We start from the raw sequence: 17,239 nt of genomic DNA, 5'->3' as shown, positions 1-17,239 counted from the left end.
TTTTTATTTAATCAATTGCACAACCTTCCACGGGCGACAATTTCATCAATAAACAAATATATAAAGAACTAATAGCACGTTGCGTTCATGGCCCCTAAATATCAATTGGCATAAATATTCAAAAAATTGGTTTAACTCAACGCTCGCTCCCTTCGGCTTGGCGGACCTTAGGCGCGTATCGTAGTAATTATTCATGACATATTAGGGCGACGCTCGTATCGATAGATCTCAACATCACCTATCATAGCTTTACTTTTGTAACTATGTCCTGACCAACGTAGAAGAAGCATAAGGAACACAAATAAATTCCTATAAAATAATTATTAATGAGCGTAAAATTTGCAGTTATTAGCTCGGTATCATCCTCGACTCAAAACGCATTGCAAATCGCAACATTTTCTGAACCGAGGATGATACCGGTTACCCGGGTCTCAACACAAGGAGGTTGCTGCTTCAAAGACCCGAAAGGGAGTCAGAACGAAGCCGGTATTCGTTATGGCTCCTTAATATTTACAATTCTGTGTGTTATAATTATTGTTAAACACACTACTGGCTATTTTGCCATTTAATTTGTTAGTGAAAATAACCGATAGAATCAGTTATATGGAGTAATTTTTCGAGCACGAATGTTTCGAGAAATTATTGTAACAGACGAGCTTCGGTAATAAATTGATTGATTTTCGATATTTAATATTTACGAGAACTCTTCTTGCCAATGATATTATTAAATACTTCCGTGGCTATTTCGTCGTATCGTAACGGAAATAATTAATAACATAAGAGGCAGGTATCAGCCAATTGGAGTCTATCTCTTTCTAAAATTTGGCTACATGTTTAGCAGTAGCAGATGCTGTCTCTAGATATATCCAACGTTGGACACGCTGTATTTTTAATGCATTGGCAACACTGTCGGTAAAAATTTCTGGACAATTTCTCCGTGGAGCAAGAAGCAAACTCCGTGCATATAGCTAGTGCCTCCTCGTCGCGAGCGATTTCTACCTTCTCTTTCCGAGCGCTTTTATCCCCACCATTTTAATGCGCATCCAGCTCAGCGCAGTTGGTTTAGAAACGGAACGGGAGATAATCGAAAGAGACGGAACGAAACCAGCGGGCTCTATGTGTGCTGTCCACACGGACGTCAAACCTAGGACGTCTTACTTTATCGCATTTGCGGTCTCACTCTATTCGCGCATCCGTATCCCTGGCACTCCACCTGAAACACGCGGCGCGATATTTGACTTGTACTTTCTGCCCCATAGGATTCTCGACCATACAGTTCAGCGTGTTTGCGAACATCTTGAAACGGCGACAATAATTAAAATTTTCGAAAACCCGTAAATCAATGCTCTATTTTACGAGAAGGATTTTCGAAAGCAACGAATAATTTCGTAATTTTATACGATTTTTGCTTTTAAAAATTTGAAAAACATAGCTAAATCTTGCATTCATATTTTCTTAAAAAGACTACATATTTAATTTAGAAATTACCTATAAAAAATTCTCAAACTCAGAGATTTTGAGAATTAGAGTTAAGGATTATTGAAGATTGGGACGATTTATGTACCGGCAAAAAGATTAAAAAACTATGTGAAACAATTCCAAAACGTGTAGTTGAAATTTTGATTCGCAATCTTCAACGAAGCTAGGAATATAAGGAAATGGCTGTATGTTTGTTTGTTCGAGTTGCACAAAAGTCGTATTTTATTCGGGCATCAACATTTTCACTTCTGAAGTGAAACCTTCCTGCTTGCATTAATTTGGGGCCCTGATAAGGACCGTTATTATTAAGTGGGGTAGCCTGTGGAACACAGGAGTTTATTGTTGCTTTTGCAGTTCGATCGGAAAAGGCGTAAAGTAGAATTTTGCAGCCTATAATTCTGGAGTTTGAACCTCGCATAATACTTCCACAGCCAGGCGAAATCTCATCACCACCCTTATATTGTTTGTAAACCGCTCTTGGGGCCCGAGGCTGAAAAGGTCTAGCATGGCCAGGACTCGGACTAATGAAGATTCCGTAGGTATCGGAAATTCTTTTATTCCTGGTCTAGAAACCTTTTCTTCCCCTACTTATACAAATTGAAAAACTGCTATTAGACGCATGTTTATTTCATGAAGAAAATTACACTGTCCGACAAGATTAACCTTCTTTTTCTGATTTCCTATAGCCATTATGAAATTCTTGTAGAGCTTCACTCCCCCATCAAGGATCCGAAAACCGAATTGCTCCATCACCCTCAGTTTTCGAAAAAAAACGAGCTTTTGTAAAGACCCAAAATTTTCGACAAAAATGAGGTATTGCATGAAGAGTACAAACGTTAGAAAGTTCTAATCAGTCTCAAAAGATAGAGGAGTTTCCCGAATATAGTGGCATGCAATTTATTAATTGTCTTTAGTCCTAACTGGCAATAAATTAATGTCAAGGTTTAACAAATTGCCGACGTGCGCAGTTTTTGCGCAATATTTTTGTACTCTTACGAAAAGTTGTTTGTCCTGCACAAAAACTCTACCCAGATGTACATTTCGAGTAGATCGAGAAAATGTTCGTCGGCAACATGTACGTGATGTTTTGCTGCCATGTTCTTCGCTACTCGCTTCTCTCTGTCCGACAGGACCGAAGCTATGCGTAAACAACACCGAAGGAGGCATCGGGGGGCACCCTCTTTCCGTAAATAATATCTGAATTTTTTTAGTACTTCAATGTTCTGTTTTTTTTACATATTTCTGTGGATAATAATCATCGAACTGTGATATATTTCGTAAAAAAATCACACCAGAGTATTTGCAGTGTCTAGACCAGCAATAAAAAAAAAAACGATTAACGATTCCTGCGAAAACCTGCGAAAGTCCGAGCCTTGGGACATGCTAGACTTTTACAACCTCCTGTGTTCCACAGACTTCTCTATTTAATGATAATGGTCCTTTTCGGAGCCACAAATTAATGCAAACATGAAAGTTCCTGCTATTCCTAGTTTGGTTGTAGATTGCGAATCAAAATTTCTACTAGACGTTTTGGAATTGTTCTATATAGTTTTTTTACTCTTTTTTGCCAATAAATTGTTCCAATCTTCAATAATTCTTGACTCTAATTCTCAAAATCTCTGAATTCGAGAATTTTTTCTAGGTAATTACTACTACTAAGAAAATATGAATGCAAGATTCAGCTATGTTCAAAAAAATTTTTTAAAGCAAAAATCATATAAAATGGACTGGACTGTGTGGTCGAGAATCCTACGGGAGAAAAAGTACAAGTCGAATATCTCGTCGAGTGTTTCAGATGGAGAATCAGGCAAAGGGATGCGCGAATAGAGTGAGATTACAAGCATGATAAAGTGAGGCAAACTACATTGGTCGTCGGTGTGACTTGTTTTGCATATGGTTGTGCTGATGTTGTGCTCTCTTGCTCACTCGCCACTTCCTCTCTTTGTCTAAAACTGGGAGAGCAGCACTGTTCATCTGTGAAGCGTCAACCAATCAGAGAAGAGCGGTTTCTCTACCTACCGTCATATTTATGTGCGCTTTGCACCCGGAATCGCTCAGTATGCCGCGGTGTGCCGAGGCCGAGGTATTAATATATGTAGTATGTATCTGTGCAAGTACATTTTATTGTAGTGAGCTGTAGTGAGCAAAGATCTTCTTTGGTAGTGATTCGCAGTTCCGTGAGAGGTTTCTGGTGTCAGGCGAGAGCGAATGTCGAATTTCCTTATTGTGGGACGGAGGTGCGCGTGTCAGGAGACCGCGGGAAAATGAATAATGACGACGCAACCAAGAAGTGAAATATGATCGAAGCAAAATGAGGAGAACATATAACACTACAGCAGATGTCGGAGCAGCCGATTATCTCGACCAAACGATACGTTTGCACAAGTAATATAAATATATATTTCCAACAGGAACGCGTCTTCTTTTCTCCATTCGCGTTACGCCTCACATGTTCCATTTGTAAAAATGTCCGTTCCGTAATATCATTAGGTTGAATTTAACCCGTATCTTGTACGAACATAACCTCTACTATTCCAGCACTCTGATCTTTTATTGGCGCGCTTTCACATGTAATCTTTGTCTCGTCAAGGAAATTTATCAAATGAGCAATGGCGTTATCATCGTGTAATTTCTGAGCATTTTAGTTTACCTTATCGAATGTTTGAAGGAAACTTATTCTGGATGAATGAGAAATCTGTATATACATAGAGAGAATAAACGCATATGTATATGTATCAGGCAAAAAATACGATTGTTGTGTTAGTACATTTTTAGATGTTCCTTTTGCTTTAATCAATGTCTATTTTTATCCTTTGCCTCTACATATTCCGATGCATATACATTTTCATCGATATGATCGATAAATTATTATAAACGCGTCTTAAAGCTTAGGTTAGGTTTCTTTTTAGTCATGTTTTCAGAGATCCACATTAGCTTTTAAGAAATATATTAATTACGTATTAAGATTGTCATAATATAAAATTTTTTATTAACAGGGGTATAACTGATATTGCTAAAAGATTAGATAGCCAAAAAAACCATGCACTAACGATAACAGATATATTTAATCCTTCGGGGGAAATACTACGGATGAAGCTTAAAGATTATTGTCTAAGATTACTAACTAAAGATCCTGTTGGTTATGGACGTAAAACTGAAGAATTGTTATGGAGGAAAGCATTTTATGATGCTGTCAGTGCCACTAAAAGATTACGCAAGGTAATTATTTTTGTATAAATTTGTATTACATTTGTAAAGAAAATTATAGTAATTTTATTTTGCAATTACAGGGCAATATATGGAATGAAACAGAGAAGGCATTGTTATCTGTTCATTTGGCAGTTGGAGTTGGTTTTTACCATCATTTGATATTGAAATTGCAAATAGAATATAGTATAAATCAAGTTGGTGCCATGGATTTTGCATATTTGCAAAATAAATCTGCATCAGCTCCTGTATGTACATATTCGCCTACACGTTTATGTAACTCTAATTCTGTATTTAACCCACATATCATTGTTTTAAGACAAGACGCAAAATACCCAAGGTTCCTGAAGAAGTGACGGAGTCTGTTATCCGTCTCATTCATAGGAGTTTGGTATGTCTTGGGGATTTAGCTAGGTACAAATTAGAATTAGACCCATATTGGGATCCAATGATAGCAAAGAGATATTATAAAATGGCTATAGGACTCAAACCAAACATTGGCATGCCGCATAACCAATTGGGCACTATAGCAGGCAATCAAAATTATGGTCTTGACGCTGTGTACCATTACATCAGATGGTTAGTATCAGATTACTACAGATAGATAAATGTTTTGTAACTTGAGATGATTGTAGTATTAATTATTTTGCAGTGTCCTATGTACCGAACCATTTGAAGGAGCAGAAGGAAATTTGAAACGAGCCATAGTTACTCACTCTATTTGCAACGATAAAAACTTTCCTACTCACATGTGCGTATCGAGATTGTTTTCTTTATTACAGTTATGGGATTCTGATTTTCCGAATTCCGACAGAATAAACGAAGAATGTCAGGTGCGTATAGTACTGATTATAGATTACTCAATTCTTTTTGTAATTTCCTACATGTATCATTTTTGCTGCAGGATCTCCTAACTAGCATCGAAACTTGCTTAAGCACTGAACAGCCTGAATCAAATGACACAACTTATAATAAAAATAAAAGCAGTATCGATGCGTACCTTCAGGGTTGCAAAATCGAACAAACGAAATATCTAACGGACGACATGATATTTAAAATAGTAGCTATATGTCTCATGTCCATTTCAAGACTAAAAAGCAAAGAATCTAGTGAGGTTCAAGGAGTTGTAGCCATAACATTAGCGATAATGTCTCAACTGATGCAGCTTGCAATAACAAGATTGCAAGAATCTCTCATAGACACACCATTGTGTAACATAGAAGGAATTCTACAATCCAACCACCTATCAACGCCAAAGGAAAGCAAAAATAAATCTACTGAAGAAGGAACTAAAACAATAAAACAACACAAGTCAACTGGGAACAACAAACTAATTCCCAAAAATGACAATAAAAGTTCGACCAAACAAAAACATACTGAAAAGAATGGAGATATTAGAAATGGTCCTCGAAAAAATCGGGATAAACCAAAGAGTTTGCTGACTAAACTTCGGCGACGAAAACGAAGAAACAGCAGTGATACAGATGGGAGTGATGCTGATCATGTGACTGTGTCTTCAAGTGATGAGATCAATTCAGATGTTTCTGAGACAGAGGAGGATGTTTTAAGCGAAGGAAACGTTTTATCGGATGATGGATTATCCGATGATGGTTCCGACGAAGAGACTTTGCGAACGAAAGAAAACGCAGACAACTCAAAAGATAAAGAGATGAACGGACACGTAGAATCTGAAGAGAAGACTAATGCAACAGATGCAATAAATCATCATGCAGAAAACGGTGAGCATGTTTCCAACGATCAAGCGAAAAAGGAACCTGGCGGCAAAGATCCTGTAACCAATTTTAAAGATACGAATAACTTTAACAATGCTGTCGAAGATGGCAATGCATCCCCAGATAAGGCAATATACGTCGCGCTACTGAAGAAACAGAATCTAAGAGCGGATCAGGTGCTAAACATTTTAATGAGGAAGGATATACTGGCGTCCATTAAAATATGTTGCGACTGGTTAAGAAGCAATCCGGACATCGTAAAGATATGCGGGAGAAGCTCTCGGACTTTATTGAAACGGGTTACGATCTTATTAAATTTAATCAATATCGACATGAATACGATATTGAAAATATCTAAAGTGGACAGCATGATTTTGTCAAGCGTGGACAAATTGAAAGAGTGCGTTAAGATAGTTCCATTACCAGAAGATGCAGACTTGAGAGGATTGAATATCCTGGCCGAATCTCATAAGTCGCTCAATTGGAAGATACTCCACGAGCATAAAATGAGTAAAAGCGAGGAAGTTATAGTGCGAGTATTGAAGTTGATTGACTTTGGACACTTTCTTCATTCTGTAGAGGATGCAGGTGTCAAGTACGACCAAACAAATCAGCAGTTTATAACTGTTGATTTGAAGACAATCAATGCAATGAAAGACAGTAACAGGGAAGCGGAAATGGATCAGTCACGAGGAAAGTTGATGAGACACATGGGCAAGTTATGGTTGAAAGCAGAGGTTTGTGCCTTGGAAAGTCGTTTGAGATCCAAGTTAATATCTCCTTACTTGGTACCTGATCATGAAGTTTTATCCAAGCATACGCCTGCTCTAAAACGATTAGTGTACGCCAAAAAATTCATCATTGTGATTCCTAGTGTTGGTCAGTAAAGTTAGAGTAAATAATAATATTTTTTTCTTAGGATATCTGTTAACGGAGGTTTCACTTTTAGTTGTATCAGCGTTGGATGAGGTTAAACGTATCAGCGGTCGAGCAAGAGAAGCAACACGCTGGATAGAAGGTCAATTAAAACGCGGTTCAAGGTTCCTACGAGCTCAAAGACCGCACGAACGTTTAGCACTACCGTACATAAAGGGTCCGAGGCCGAAAGACAAAGAAGCATGGGTGTTTTTCCAAATTATAGAATGCTGTCATTATCTCACGCAACAAATGAAAATTGGCATGACTAACGACGCGGAAACACCAGTCGTGACTTTGTTAACCGGTTGCAGTCCAGATGATAAAAAAGTTCTTACTTTTAGTCCCGAAGGATTGGCGAAGAGTGCAGGTATATTTTCATACTGAGCTAGGACTCCTATATTTAGAATATAATATAAAAACAATCCAGAAAATACATTTGGTTTCAGGTGTCAATATCGAGTATATCGAGACATTTCAAACAAAATGGAGGGCATCGAGCAAGAGTCATGGTTGAGCATGCTGAGTTAACGAAGATGATATCATCTACTGCTTCCTCGTACCGAAATGAAAGTAAGAGACTGGGCCCTTCTTGGGAGCTGCGAACACGGTCAGCTGTAAGGGCGAGTCTGAAAGGGCTGGAAACCCAAAAAGAAAAATCGGCAGTTCTTCTGCGATATATAAATCTAAATGGAACTAATATCTTTTCCATGGAAGAATTCTAAACAATAAATTGGTTTCCTTTTAACAACTTTGCCTTTTACGTTTAATGACTATTATTAGACCGTGCAATACAAAATCTTAGACTTTTAATCATTCACAACTTGACTGCTCAAATGATTTCGTTCTTTTTTTATATGCATAACCTTAAAGCCTATAGGGCTTTATTTTATTATCAATATATATTATTTTTATTATCAATTATCATCTTTTTTTTAATTTTTGGATATATATAATTTTTACAAAAATTCACAATGATGTCGACCAAAGAAATAAGTCTGATCTTTTTATACGAACTACTGTTACACAAAAGTTATAAGTATCCAAAAATGAAAAAAGAATAAAAATTGATAAGAAATTAGAAGCTTTTAGATACATAATTTTCAAAACTCAATCAACCATTTGAACCTTTAAATTTCGAATGATTAAAAATCCGACATTTCGTATTACATAAATTAATATTTAAAAAATATATATTTTAATAAAAGTAAATGCACCAATCGCAATTTTTTCAATGTTGATTTTTTATAAAACAAATGTAGAGACAACAAATTAAGCGACATTATTTCTCAGTCAGAACTACAATTAACTTCGTTAAAATAAATATTGTAATAAAAACAAGGACTGTACAAGATTCTTCTAATAAACCGAATAGAAAATCATTTATCTAGAGACCGCTCTTCCAACGATTCGTGAAGTAAAAAATGTTATCATTGTTATAAAAGAAATATTTAGCGCTATTTAAGTTGTAACAAATTTTTTGGAAAGTTGATTATTGTATCTCGGAATTTTAAGACTTCATAATAAAATCAAATATATTTTCCGCAACGCAGTTATATTTTTCAACGCATTACTCAGGCCAGGTGTAATTTCGGAATGAAGTTTCATAATTCTTTCCAGAAAATTCATCATTCCTTAATGATACGACATATTTCACCCATGACGTTGTAAGTAGCATTAGGAGTGTTGGTGTTTTGATGTTACGGTAGTGGCAACGCGACATAACCTATTACAAAACGATTCGTGGTTTATCGTATATTGCGACTAAAAATATTTCTCATACGTGGTTCACGCTACGTGATTTTCCATTTAAGTAATTGCTATTCGGCAAATCAGAGTAATCATTCCTGTGGAGGGAAGGGTTCCAAATCGTGACGAGAACAAACTATACAGAAGCTCGTTGACATATCGTGTACTTTCTTCGTCTCGTGTATTATGGCACGGCGTGGCGTAGCCGCTCAAGTTGATCTCTCTACGTGGTCTTTGTGATTCCTTTGTATAACCCGTGAACAAAATTCAGCGTTTTTTGGAATCGAGCTAGTAAACAAAATTTTCGTGACGTGAGGAAAAAGGTAATAATATTCGTGGAAAAGTGGTGCGCAATTGGCCCCTCAACGAGGGAGAATCGAAAGCGTCGGAAGCAACGTTGCCAGTAACGGGGACAAAAGGGACATCGGTGACGTCACGTGTATTGTAGCTTTAGTGGCTAGGTAATAGAAGGGGGATAAATTAGTTCTTACGGTTGCCACCTTACAGCGTTGATGTCGTTTTGGCACATGTAAAACCACGTAGTTTTTAGTACCATTAACTGTCACTTGGGGCGCAGAAGTCACAGGGACAGAACGGGATATTTTATGACGTCACGCGTCCCGATTTGCGTCCCTGTTTCTGGCAACGCTGGTCGAAAGTAACGAGTCATCTACCGATCCAAGATGGCAGAAGGCCAGGACACTCGAAAGAAAATTACGGTTAACGTCAAAACTCCAAAAGAAAAACAGACCATTGAGATCGAGGAGGGTGCTAGTATCAAAGACGTGAGTTCCCATATAATATACCATCGCGTTTCCCTATCGGCGAAACGTGCCGCCGAATCGTCACGTTTGTCATTGTTGGGTTAACTTCATTAACTGTTTTTCTCGACGTTTCCAGTTCAGAGAGGCGGTATCGAAGAAGTTCAATGCCCAGACGGAACAGTTATGTCTGATCTTCGCCGGGAAGATTATGAAAGACCATGAAAGTTTAAGCACGCATAATGTCAAAGATGGCTTGACGGTTCACCTGGTTATTAAAGCAGGACGTACTCCTTCTAATCAGAGTCAAGACTCGACACCGACACAGAGAAATCCACGTATGGATACGAGTCGTATGAATTTTGCCTTATTGCTCGTAACTAAGAAATTGTTAATGACACTATATTTTCTATGCAGCTGACATAAGCGCCAGTCCTTTCGGATTGGGCAGCTTAGGAGGACTAGTGGGATTGGAGTCGCTTGGATTGGGATCCGCTAATTTCATAGATTTGCAGCAAAGCATGCAACGCGAGCTATTGTCAAATCCAGAGACCATGCGCATTATACTTGATAACCCATTGGTGCAAAATTTAATGAATGATCCAGAGAATATGCGCAATCTGATATCAGCTAATCCTCAAATACAGGAACTGATGGAACGCAATCCAGAAATTAGTCATGTGCTAAATAATCCGGAACTGTTAAGGTAGATATACAGGGTGTTACAGAAAAGGTGTAGGATCTGGAAAGGACTGATTTCTGGGGTGACTCGAAGGAAGTTTCTTCTTAGCGAAAATGTTGGTTGCGACTTTGTTAGAAAATTATTAATGAAAAACACCAGAAAATGGAGCGGATACAGTGGATGAACTTTGGCGCGACAGCAGATTACACTAAGGAAAAATTTATTTCGAATCACCTCAGAAATCACTCATTTCTAGGCTCTACACCTTTTTTGGAACACCCTGTGAAGTTAATATAGTTTTCTACACGGCACTATTGAATATGACGAATATGTTTGCATTGAAACCTTTTTAGGCAAACGATGGAATTGGCACGCAATCCATCCATGTTACAAGAATTAATGCGCTCGCATGACAGAGCTCTAAATAATCTAGAAAGCATTCCTGGCGGCCACAGCGCGCTTCGTCGCTTATATCGCGATATTCAAGAGCCCATATTGGCAGCAACAGCCGATGTACGTAATCCTTTTGCAGCATTAGTGGAGGATAACAGTAGCGAAGATAATCAGAATAATCCACAGCAGGGTCAGGAAAACAGAGACCCCTTACCGAACCCTTGGAATCAGAATCAGACTCCTCAGAACACCACTCCTGATCCACCGCAAGCTGGAAGAGGCCTGCTGGACTCGCCAGGAATGCAAAGCCTCATAACACAAATGATGGAGAACCCACAGCTGATGCAAACCATGTTAAACGCTCCTTATACGAGGTCTATGCTCGAAGCAATGGCTGCAGACCCTGCTATGGCCAGCAGAGTGATTTCTGCAAATCCCTTCTTTAGAGGAAATCCTCAAATGCAAGAGCAAATGAGAGCTATGATGCCGGCATTTATTCAGCAAATGCAAAACCCTCAAATTCAAAATATTTTTACGAATCCAGGTGCTCTGGCCGCTGTTATGCAAATTCACCAAGGATTGGAACAGTTGCGCACCGTTGTTCCAGAATTTGTTGAAACGTAAGTTCTTGCCAATAGCTTTATTCTATAACATTGCATATCCATGTTAGGATGGAAATTGTTTATCACTAGTTACTTGCAAACATACTTTTAGTATGGGTATGACCGTGCCGCCCGCGGCAACAACGACACCAAACGCTGGCACAACAAATCCAACACCACCAACTACACAAGCATCGGACACGAACCAGCAAGACGCATTCTCTCAGTTCATGGCGCGCATGGTAAACATTTTATCCGTGTTCTTATTTAAATAACAGAGTTGGGCTTTAATTGATTAACATTTTTAATTTGATTGTCGAATGTTTATCTAAATATAGTTGATAACACTGTTACAACAAATCGTAACTCTCCATTATCTTCATTTTTTGAGAGATTCGATTTAAACAGAGGAATCAAACTTGGAGTTAAATTTTGGAGGAATTTTATCTTGAACCATAGACTAAATACTGATGTTGGATAGTATAATTACGTATTTTAATCATTAACTGTACTAAACATTGTCCAACTCTGATTCACAAGATGCATGAATTCTTTGTAAAATTGTTTACTTCAGGTATCTGCAATGGCATTAAATCAAGGCGTAGAAGTGGAGGGTCAACCTGTGCCTCCACCGGAAGAACGTTATAGAGCACAGTTAGAACAGCTTACGGCTATGGGATTTGTTAATAGAGACGCTAATTTACAAGGTAAAATGGATGTGCGGCCTTCACGATTACTTGTTTCGTTTTTAATACTGGCATGCACTTAATACATTGTTTTAACTAAGAATCTACATTCAATTGAAATTTATGGTGTCACGCAGTATAGCAAAATACTAAAAAAAAACAATGTTTTCAGCATTAATTGCCACATTCGGAGACATAAACGCTGCTGTTGAACGGCTATTATCTAGTGGGCAAGTGTCCAAGTGTCCATGAGCTAACACCAATATGTAATACTGTTATTCTATTTTACGTTATTATGTTACTGTTATGACTATTTTTAATTTTCTCCTTGTTTACCTCTTACAACAGGCGTGGTGAGAGAGATATATGAGGTAATTGGCTGACAGAAAATTATAAACTTCTACCCCAACTCTTGACAGAATACACGCTACTGACTCACACAAATATGCATTTTTATTTTGGATTTGGTACATTACTGTAACTCGATAAAGAAACAAACAAAAAAAAAAACTGCAAAAAATAATTACTGGTATGTAAATGTTTAACTTGTTCACGTATATTTCACGATTACGAAAATTTCCTAGTTTTATTCTTTGTTTCTTGTACGTTTTCCTCGATGTGCTCTAAGTACTAGATAGCTCTGTTAATGTATTTCGTCGGTGTAAATTTGCTTATCCACGCATTCAAGAGAATTATAATTATTAGATCATAAATACAGGGGAGGGAGGGGAACGAGGGGACGCGTTGCTCCATCTTCTTTGTTGTTGTACATTTATGGTGTTTCTTAGAAACAATGGAACCTGCATGGAAAATAGTTCACCGTTTACGACTAAGTAAATACCAAACGCTTCTGGCTTGATCAGGTCGAATTTCCGAATTTTCCACGAAGGATATTATTTGTTTGCTTTTAAATGTACGTAATCATATTAGTGAATGTATTGCATGGAGCGTTAATATGTTTCGCGACAGAGAACCGGGGTTACGGGGTATAATTATCGATCGTTAAGCAACATTTGGTGGTTAGACATAAACGAACCGTCGAGACTACAAATTCCAGAGTTTTGCAGCTAACGTGGATCTCGTTGTTCTATTATTTGGTTCATCTTAAAAGATGGGAAATATATATTCGACGATACGTTAGCATTTTCCATGTAAGTTTTATACGTAAGGGCAGGCGAGAGAATGATTAATTCGTTTTTGTTAGATTTTTATGCCGACGCACATTGTTTCATCCTTGTTTTATTCCCTTTTGTTTCTATCGTACGCATAACGAAAGAATAAGAAGAAGGAACGGTAACTATGCACTACATGTCTTACAAGAATACAAATTTAGAGATTTGTAGCGTGATGATCGAGAACTCTATGGTGTATGTTGTTTATATATAGAATCGCGCGAAAACGAAAGAACGATTTAACGAAGATAATGTCACATGTAAATGTGTTTAAGTTGGACATTGTAATCGTCGATTAGTTTCTAAGGACATACTTGAAGCAAAGAAAACAGATAGCAGATGGAAACGATGAATGTTGTAAATTATCTTTATCGATGACGATGGAAGAAAAAAAAAAAGGGACAGTTATAATTTCGCTATTTTTGATTGATGTACGATTACATGAATATCCATGCGCATTTCAATAAACTTTTATGTGTATTCAGTATACTTCACTAAACAAGGTATTCTGTAAAGGCGATTATATTACAAAATAAAAATTATGGTTGATTCATATTTACGGATTTTAACTACCAGATAACGCCTAAGGTATTGATTTGTTTACCTTAGCGATACACGTTGTGAGCGGATGATATGCGTATATTAAACATATGTTTAGAGACAAAATAGACTGGAACCTATGTAAAATATACATTTCGAATTGAGCCGATGTTTTTATTCACCCTTGTATGTATAGTTACCAATATATAGTAAAGCTTTCATTTATAGTTTTTCATAAAAGCATCTCGAATTCTGTCAACTTTCGAATGGATAAAAGTTATATTCTCTTAGATATATCATTAATTTTTACAATTTATATTACAGTCGAGCAAAGTACAAAAACTTTCTTCGGTTGCGACAGTTTTCAATATTCTTAAGTTCTTAGCACATCTTCAACACTTACAATTAAACACTCACTTGCCCTACGATCTCTTTCACAAAAGATCTATATACAAAACAAGTCTAACTCGATGTTATAAATCAATATAGTTTCTACAATGAACAGACCTCTCGATTACGCCCGACAATCGGCTGTTTCAGTTACGATCTATGATAATTGATCGCGTGAAATAGCGGCGAATTCCGTCATAGAGATTCAAATTCAAATTTCCGCAGTGAATCGAACCGAAACGAGGATCTGCGCATCCCCACCACGCATGATCGGCCAGCCGGCGCGGTGGTGCGATCAGTCGGTTGGCGCGGCGGTTCAGTATGTGTTGATCGGTCGCACGACACGGTGGTCTCTGACGTGTGTTCTCTCTCCTGTGATCTACGAGACGCCGGTTCCTTTTTTCCCCGCTGCTGGACCGTCGGTTCTATCGTTAACACGAAACGGTCCGCGGTTCCTGTGCGCGGTTCTCCGAGAGAGGAGCCTCGCGGAAAGTGTGCGCGCGGGTGGAACGGCGCGGACGAATCGCGTCGCGGTCCGGCGAACACACAGGCCTCTCACGTGTGCGCGTTTGAATTTTCGAAAAGAGCGGGACCGGTGTCCGCGGGTGTGTGGTTCTGAGTGTAAAACGGTGGTGCCTCGCATCCTGCACGCGGTGCATATTCCCGTCGTCGAAAACGTCGGCAGAGCCAGCGGAATGTGGCACGAGGTGAGTTAGCAGCCCGCCCGGTTTCGCTTACCGAGGCCAGGGACGGATCTCCGCGGGCCCTTTTCCTTTCCCTCGCGTTTCTGCCGGTCTCCTCTCCTAACCCTTTCGTTGTCCCGCGAGAGAGCTGTCTTTTGTCGCCGAGCGAAATCGCCGAATTCGACACGGGAACCACCACCGATACTGTCCGATACGTCTCCCCTTTACAAATATCACAGTATTACAAGGTATTCTCTCCGTGCGATACTTTTATCCGATACCGATTCTAATAAGGAAATGTATTCGATCGTTTTCTCTGGACGCATCTTTGTCATTCTCATGGTTAGGAATCGATGAGAGATCGGCCGGACAACCAGCGAAGATAGGGTTAAGCTGAGACAGTTTTTACTTATTTATTGTTATTTAAATCGCGATATTCTTTCCTCGAGACAAACGAATTTTTTTTTAAAGTGAGAGTCTTTTTCTATTGTTTTTCGCTCCAACATGATCGCAGGAATAAGAATATCCACGGGTGACAGACCAATGTGGACGTCGCTAAATTTTGAAATTACGTACTATTCCTGGAAATAGCGTTTAACTATTTCTTATCGGTTCTCGAAGAAAAAATTAACCAACGTGGTTTATTAGTCCATTAAAATGATCGAAGAACAGTATCGACTGTTCGGTTTACTCGATAACGGCTCGCACATCGACATTTTAAAAGATGATCGTTGGAAGGGTCACGTGACCGCATCGTCGAGATATTTAATCTATTTTCTTTCTACGTTTACGAGACTTCAGTTTGTTGTAACGTAGCTGATTTATCGCGGGATTTGATTAGAACGTTTCGAAATTATTATTATACGCGTATGTTATCGACTAATAAACGATTTACGATGTCACCGTCGAAATAGCAACAGCAAGACAACAGTCTCGGTTCTTTGAAATACGATCGATAAATACGTTACGCGCCAACCGTTTTTGAAACACCTTTCAAGATGTGACGCGTCTTAACGGTTTTCCAATCCCTACTAAAATAAAATAAGATTATCGCATGATCTGCTATTTGCAAAATTTAATTTCTAGCTTCACGGTTCTAAAACAATTCAATTGATATTCATAGGTTTTATTTATAGATGTGCATTTTTATAATTTAATTTAATACGTAGACTTTTGTAACTGACTGGACCCGAGATGTATTCGAATAAAAGAGTAACTGTTGTTTAGAGAACGATTGGCCAGTTGAGTAGACACCGTATACCTGGCGTCGCAGGGCCACAAGCTATTATCTATTTAATCATGTTTACACCGAACACTAAAAATACTACCGTCTGTCTACCCGTTCGAGTTTCAACAGCGATCTATTGGTTCAAACACTTTGACACCGTGCGGTCGCAGGTGTCTGGCGACTTCCGGTTCAGCTATACACGGAAACGCAAACATTAATAATTCTTTGATGTTATCACTTCTACGATCGTGAAAATTTCCCTATCGAGAAAATGAAAAGTCGAACCATTGACAATGATTCTATCAGAGGAATGCATGGTCGGGAAGTTTCAATTAATTTGCAAGAAATCAATTCGACGAAAATGATTTTTCGGTGAAATTAATTTGACAAAATTCCAGAACAGTTCGTTCTCCGTTCGAATAATAAATTCGAAGCGATCGGCGTAGATTCGTTTCCCATTTGCACGGGGTATTAATTTAGTTAAAAACAAATTTACCTTATCTCGTTCAACGATCTGGCCGAGTGAATAATCAACGCAAATGTGTCGAGGACGCGTAGCGTCGCGGTGTTTATAATGGGATTGTAAAGATACTGGGTCAAGAGAGACACGGTCTAACAAGATCAACGTTATCAGCGAGTGCAATAAATTCAAGGCACGCGCGTAATAGTTCATCGGAATAAGCGATAAGCGGATGAACGCGGTCGAAATGGATCGCAGAATTCCAGCCGTGCGTCGAGCAGACACGGTTTCAGGCAAATGGTTCATAGTTGGCATAAATAATGGGGTCACGTACAAGATTAGCCAGCTCCCTTACGTCATTCCCATAACTTCGGTCTCTTTGTTGTGTTTGGCGCACACGCGCCCCACAGTGGGTCCCACAGCGGGAAAAGAATTATATACAGTAAAGTCTCCCTAATTGACGTTCAATTGATGCACAAAAATGGACAATTTGAGGAGAGGAGATACGATTATTCGAGCCTTGCAGCTCGTTCTTACAGTTGGTGACAATTCGTAACTA

The 17,239-nt window shown here is 38.5% G+C and overlaps 3 protein-coding genes across 8 annotated transcripts in view; all 3 read left to right on the top strand.

The window, feature by feature from the left end:
* Positions 1-3,449: 3,449 nt before the first annotated feature.
* On the top strand, positions 3,450-8,882 carry Smg5 (Smg5 nonsense mediated mRNA decay factor). 3 transcript variants are annotated; one of them, XM_033466740.2, is made up of 9 exons: positions 3,450-3,577; positions 3,643-3,864; positions 4,476-4,698; positions 4,770-4,934; positions 5,006-5,265; positions 5,339-5,519; positions 5,591-7,298; positions 7,369-7,704; positions 7,784-8,882. In XM_033466740.2, exons 2-9 carry the CDS (start codon positions 3,791-3,793, stop codon positions 7,849-7,851), a joined length of 3,015 nt encoding a protein of 1,004 aa, XP_033322631.2. In that variant the 5' UTR covers positions 3,450-3,577; positions 3,643-3,790; the 3' UTR covers positions 7,852-8,882. The 3 variants fall into 3 exon arrangements, with proteins under 3 accessions (XP_033322631.2, XP_033322630.2, XP_033322632.2); XM_033466741.2 differs by having other exon boundaries at positions 3,544-3,562; XM_033466739.2 differs by having other exon boundaries at positions 3,529-3,864.
* Positions 8,883-9,052: 170 nt separating this feature from the next.
* Positions 9,053-14,083, top strand: Ubqn (ubiquilin). 4 transcript variants are annotated; one of them, XM_033466747.2, is made up of 9 exons: positions 9,053-9,868; positions 9,984-10,182; positions 10,262-10,550; positions 10,880-11,039; positions 11,109-11,539; positions 11,634-11,763; positions 12,096-12,228; positions 12,380-12,473; positions 12,556-14,083. In XM_033466747.2, exons 1-8 carry the CDS (start codon positions 9,767-9,769, stop codon positions 12,457-12,459), a joined length of 1,524 nt encoding a protein of 507 aa, XP_033322638.1. In that variant the 5' UTR covers positions 9,053-9,766; the 3' UTR covers positions 12,460-12,473; positions 12,556-14,083. The 4 variants fall into 4 exon arrangements, with proteins under 4 accessions (XP_033322638.1, XP_033322637.1, XP_033322636.1 ...); XM_033466746.2 differs by having other exon boundaries at positions 11,106-11,539; XM_033466745.2 differs by having other exon boundaries at positions 9,054-9,406; positions 9,767-9,868; positions 10,880-11,539.
* A 558-nt stretch (positions 14,084-14,641) lies between these two features.
* The window catches only part of LOC117218415 (uncharacterized), a 73,769-nt gene continuing 71,171 nt past the window's right edge, over positions 14,642-17,239 (top strand). Inside the window, exon 1 of the mRNA XM_033466763.2 lies at positions 14,642-15,016. The gene's annotated coding sequence lies outside the window, so the exon portion shown is untranslated. The remainder of the gene's footprint in view (positions 15,017-17,239) is intronic.

This window comes from Megalopta genalis, chromosome 4, assembly GCF_051020955.1.
Source record: "Megalopta genalis isolate 19385.01 chromosome 4, iyMegGena1_principal, whole genome shotgun sequence".
NCBI classification, from domain to species: Eukaryota; Metazoa; Arthropoda; class Insecta; order Hymenoptera; family Halictidae; genus Megalopta; species Megalopta genalis.
The sequence above is the reverse complement of the archived record's forward strand: the minus strand, read 5'-3'. Positions and strand labels throughout refer to the sequence as shown.

Excerpts from the sequence above, each read along its gene's own strand:
- Smg5 (XM_033466740.2), top strand. The coding sequence starts at position 3,791 with ATGAGGAGAACATATAACACTACAGCAGATGTCGGAGCAGCCGATTAT. Across the intron at positions 3,865-4,475 it reads CAAACGATACGTTTGCACAA|GGGTATAACTGATATTGCTA; the intron begins GTAATATAAATA and ends TTTTATTAACAG. Across the intron at positions 4,935-5,005 it reads ATAAATCTGCATCAGCTCCT|ACAAGACGCAAAATACCCAA; the intron begins GTATGTACATAT and ends CATTGTTTTAAG.
- Ubqn (XM_033466745.2), top strand. The coding sequence starts at position 9,767 with ATGGCAGAAGGCCAGGACACTCGAAAGAAAATTACGGTTAACGTCAAA. Across the intron at positions 11,540-11,633 it reads GTTCCAGAATTTGTTGAAAC|TATGGGTATGACCGTGCCGC; the intron begins GTAAGTTCTTGC and ends ACATACTTTTAG. Across the intron at positions 11,764-12,095 it reads CTCAGTTCATGGCGCGCATG|GTATCTGCAATGGCATTAAA; the intron begins GTAAACATTTTA and ends TGTTTACTTCAG.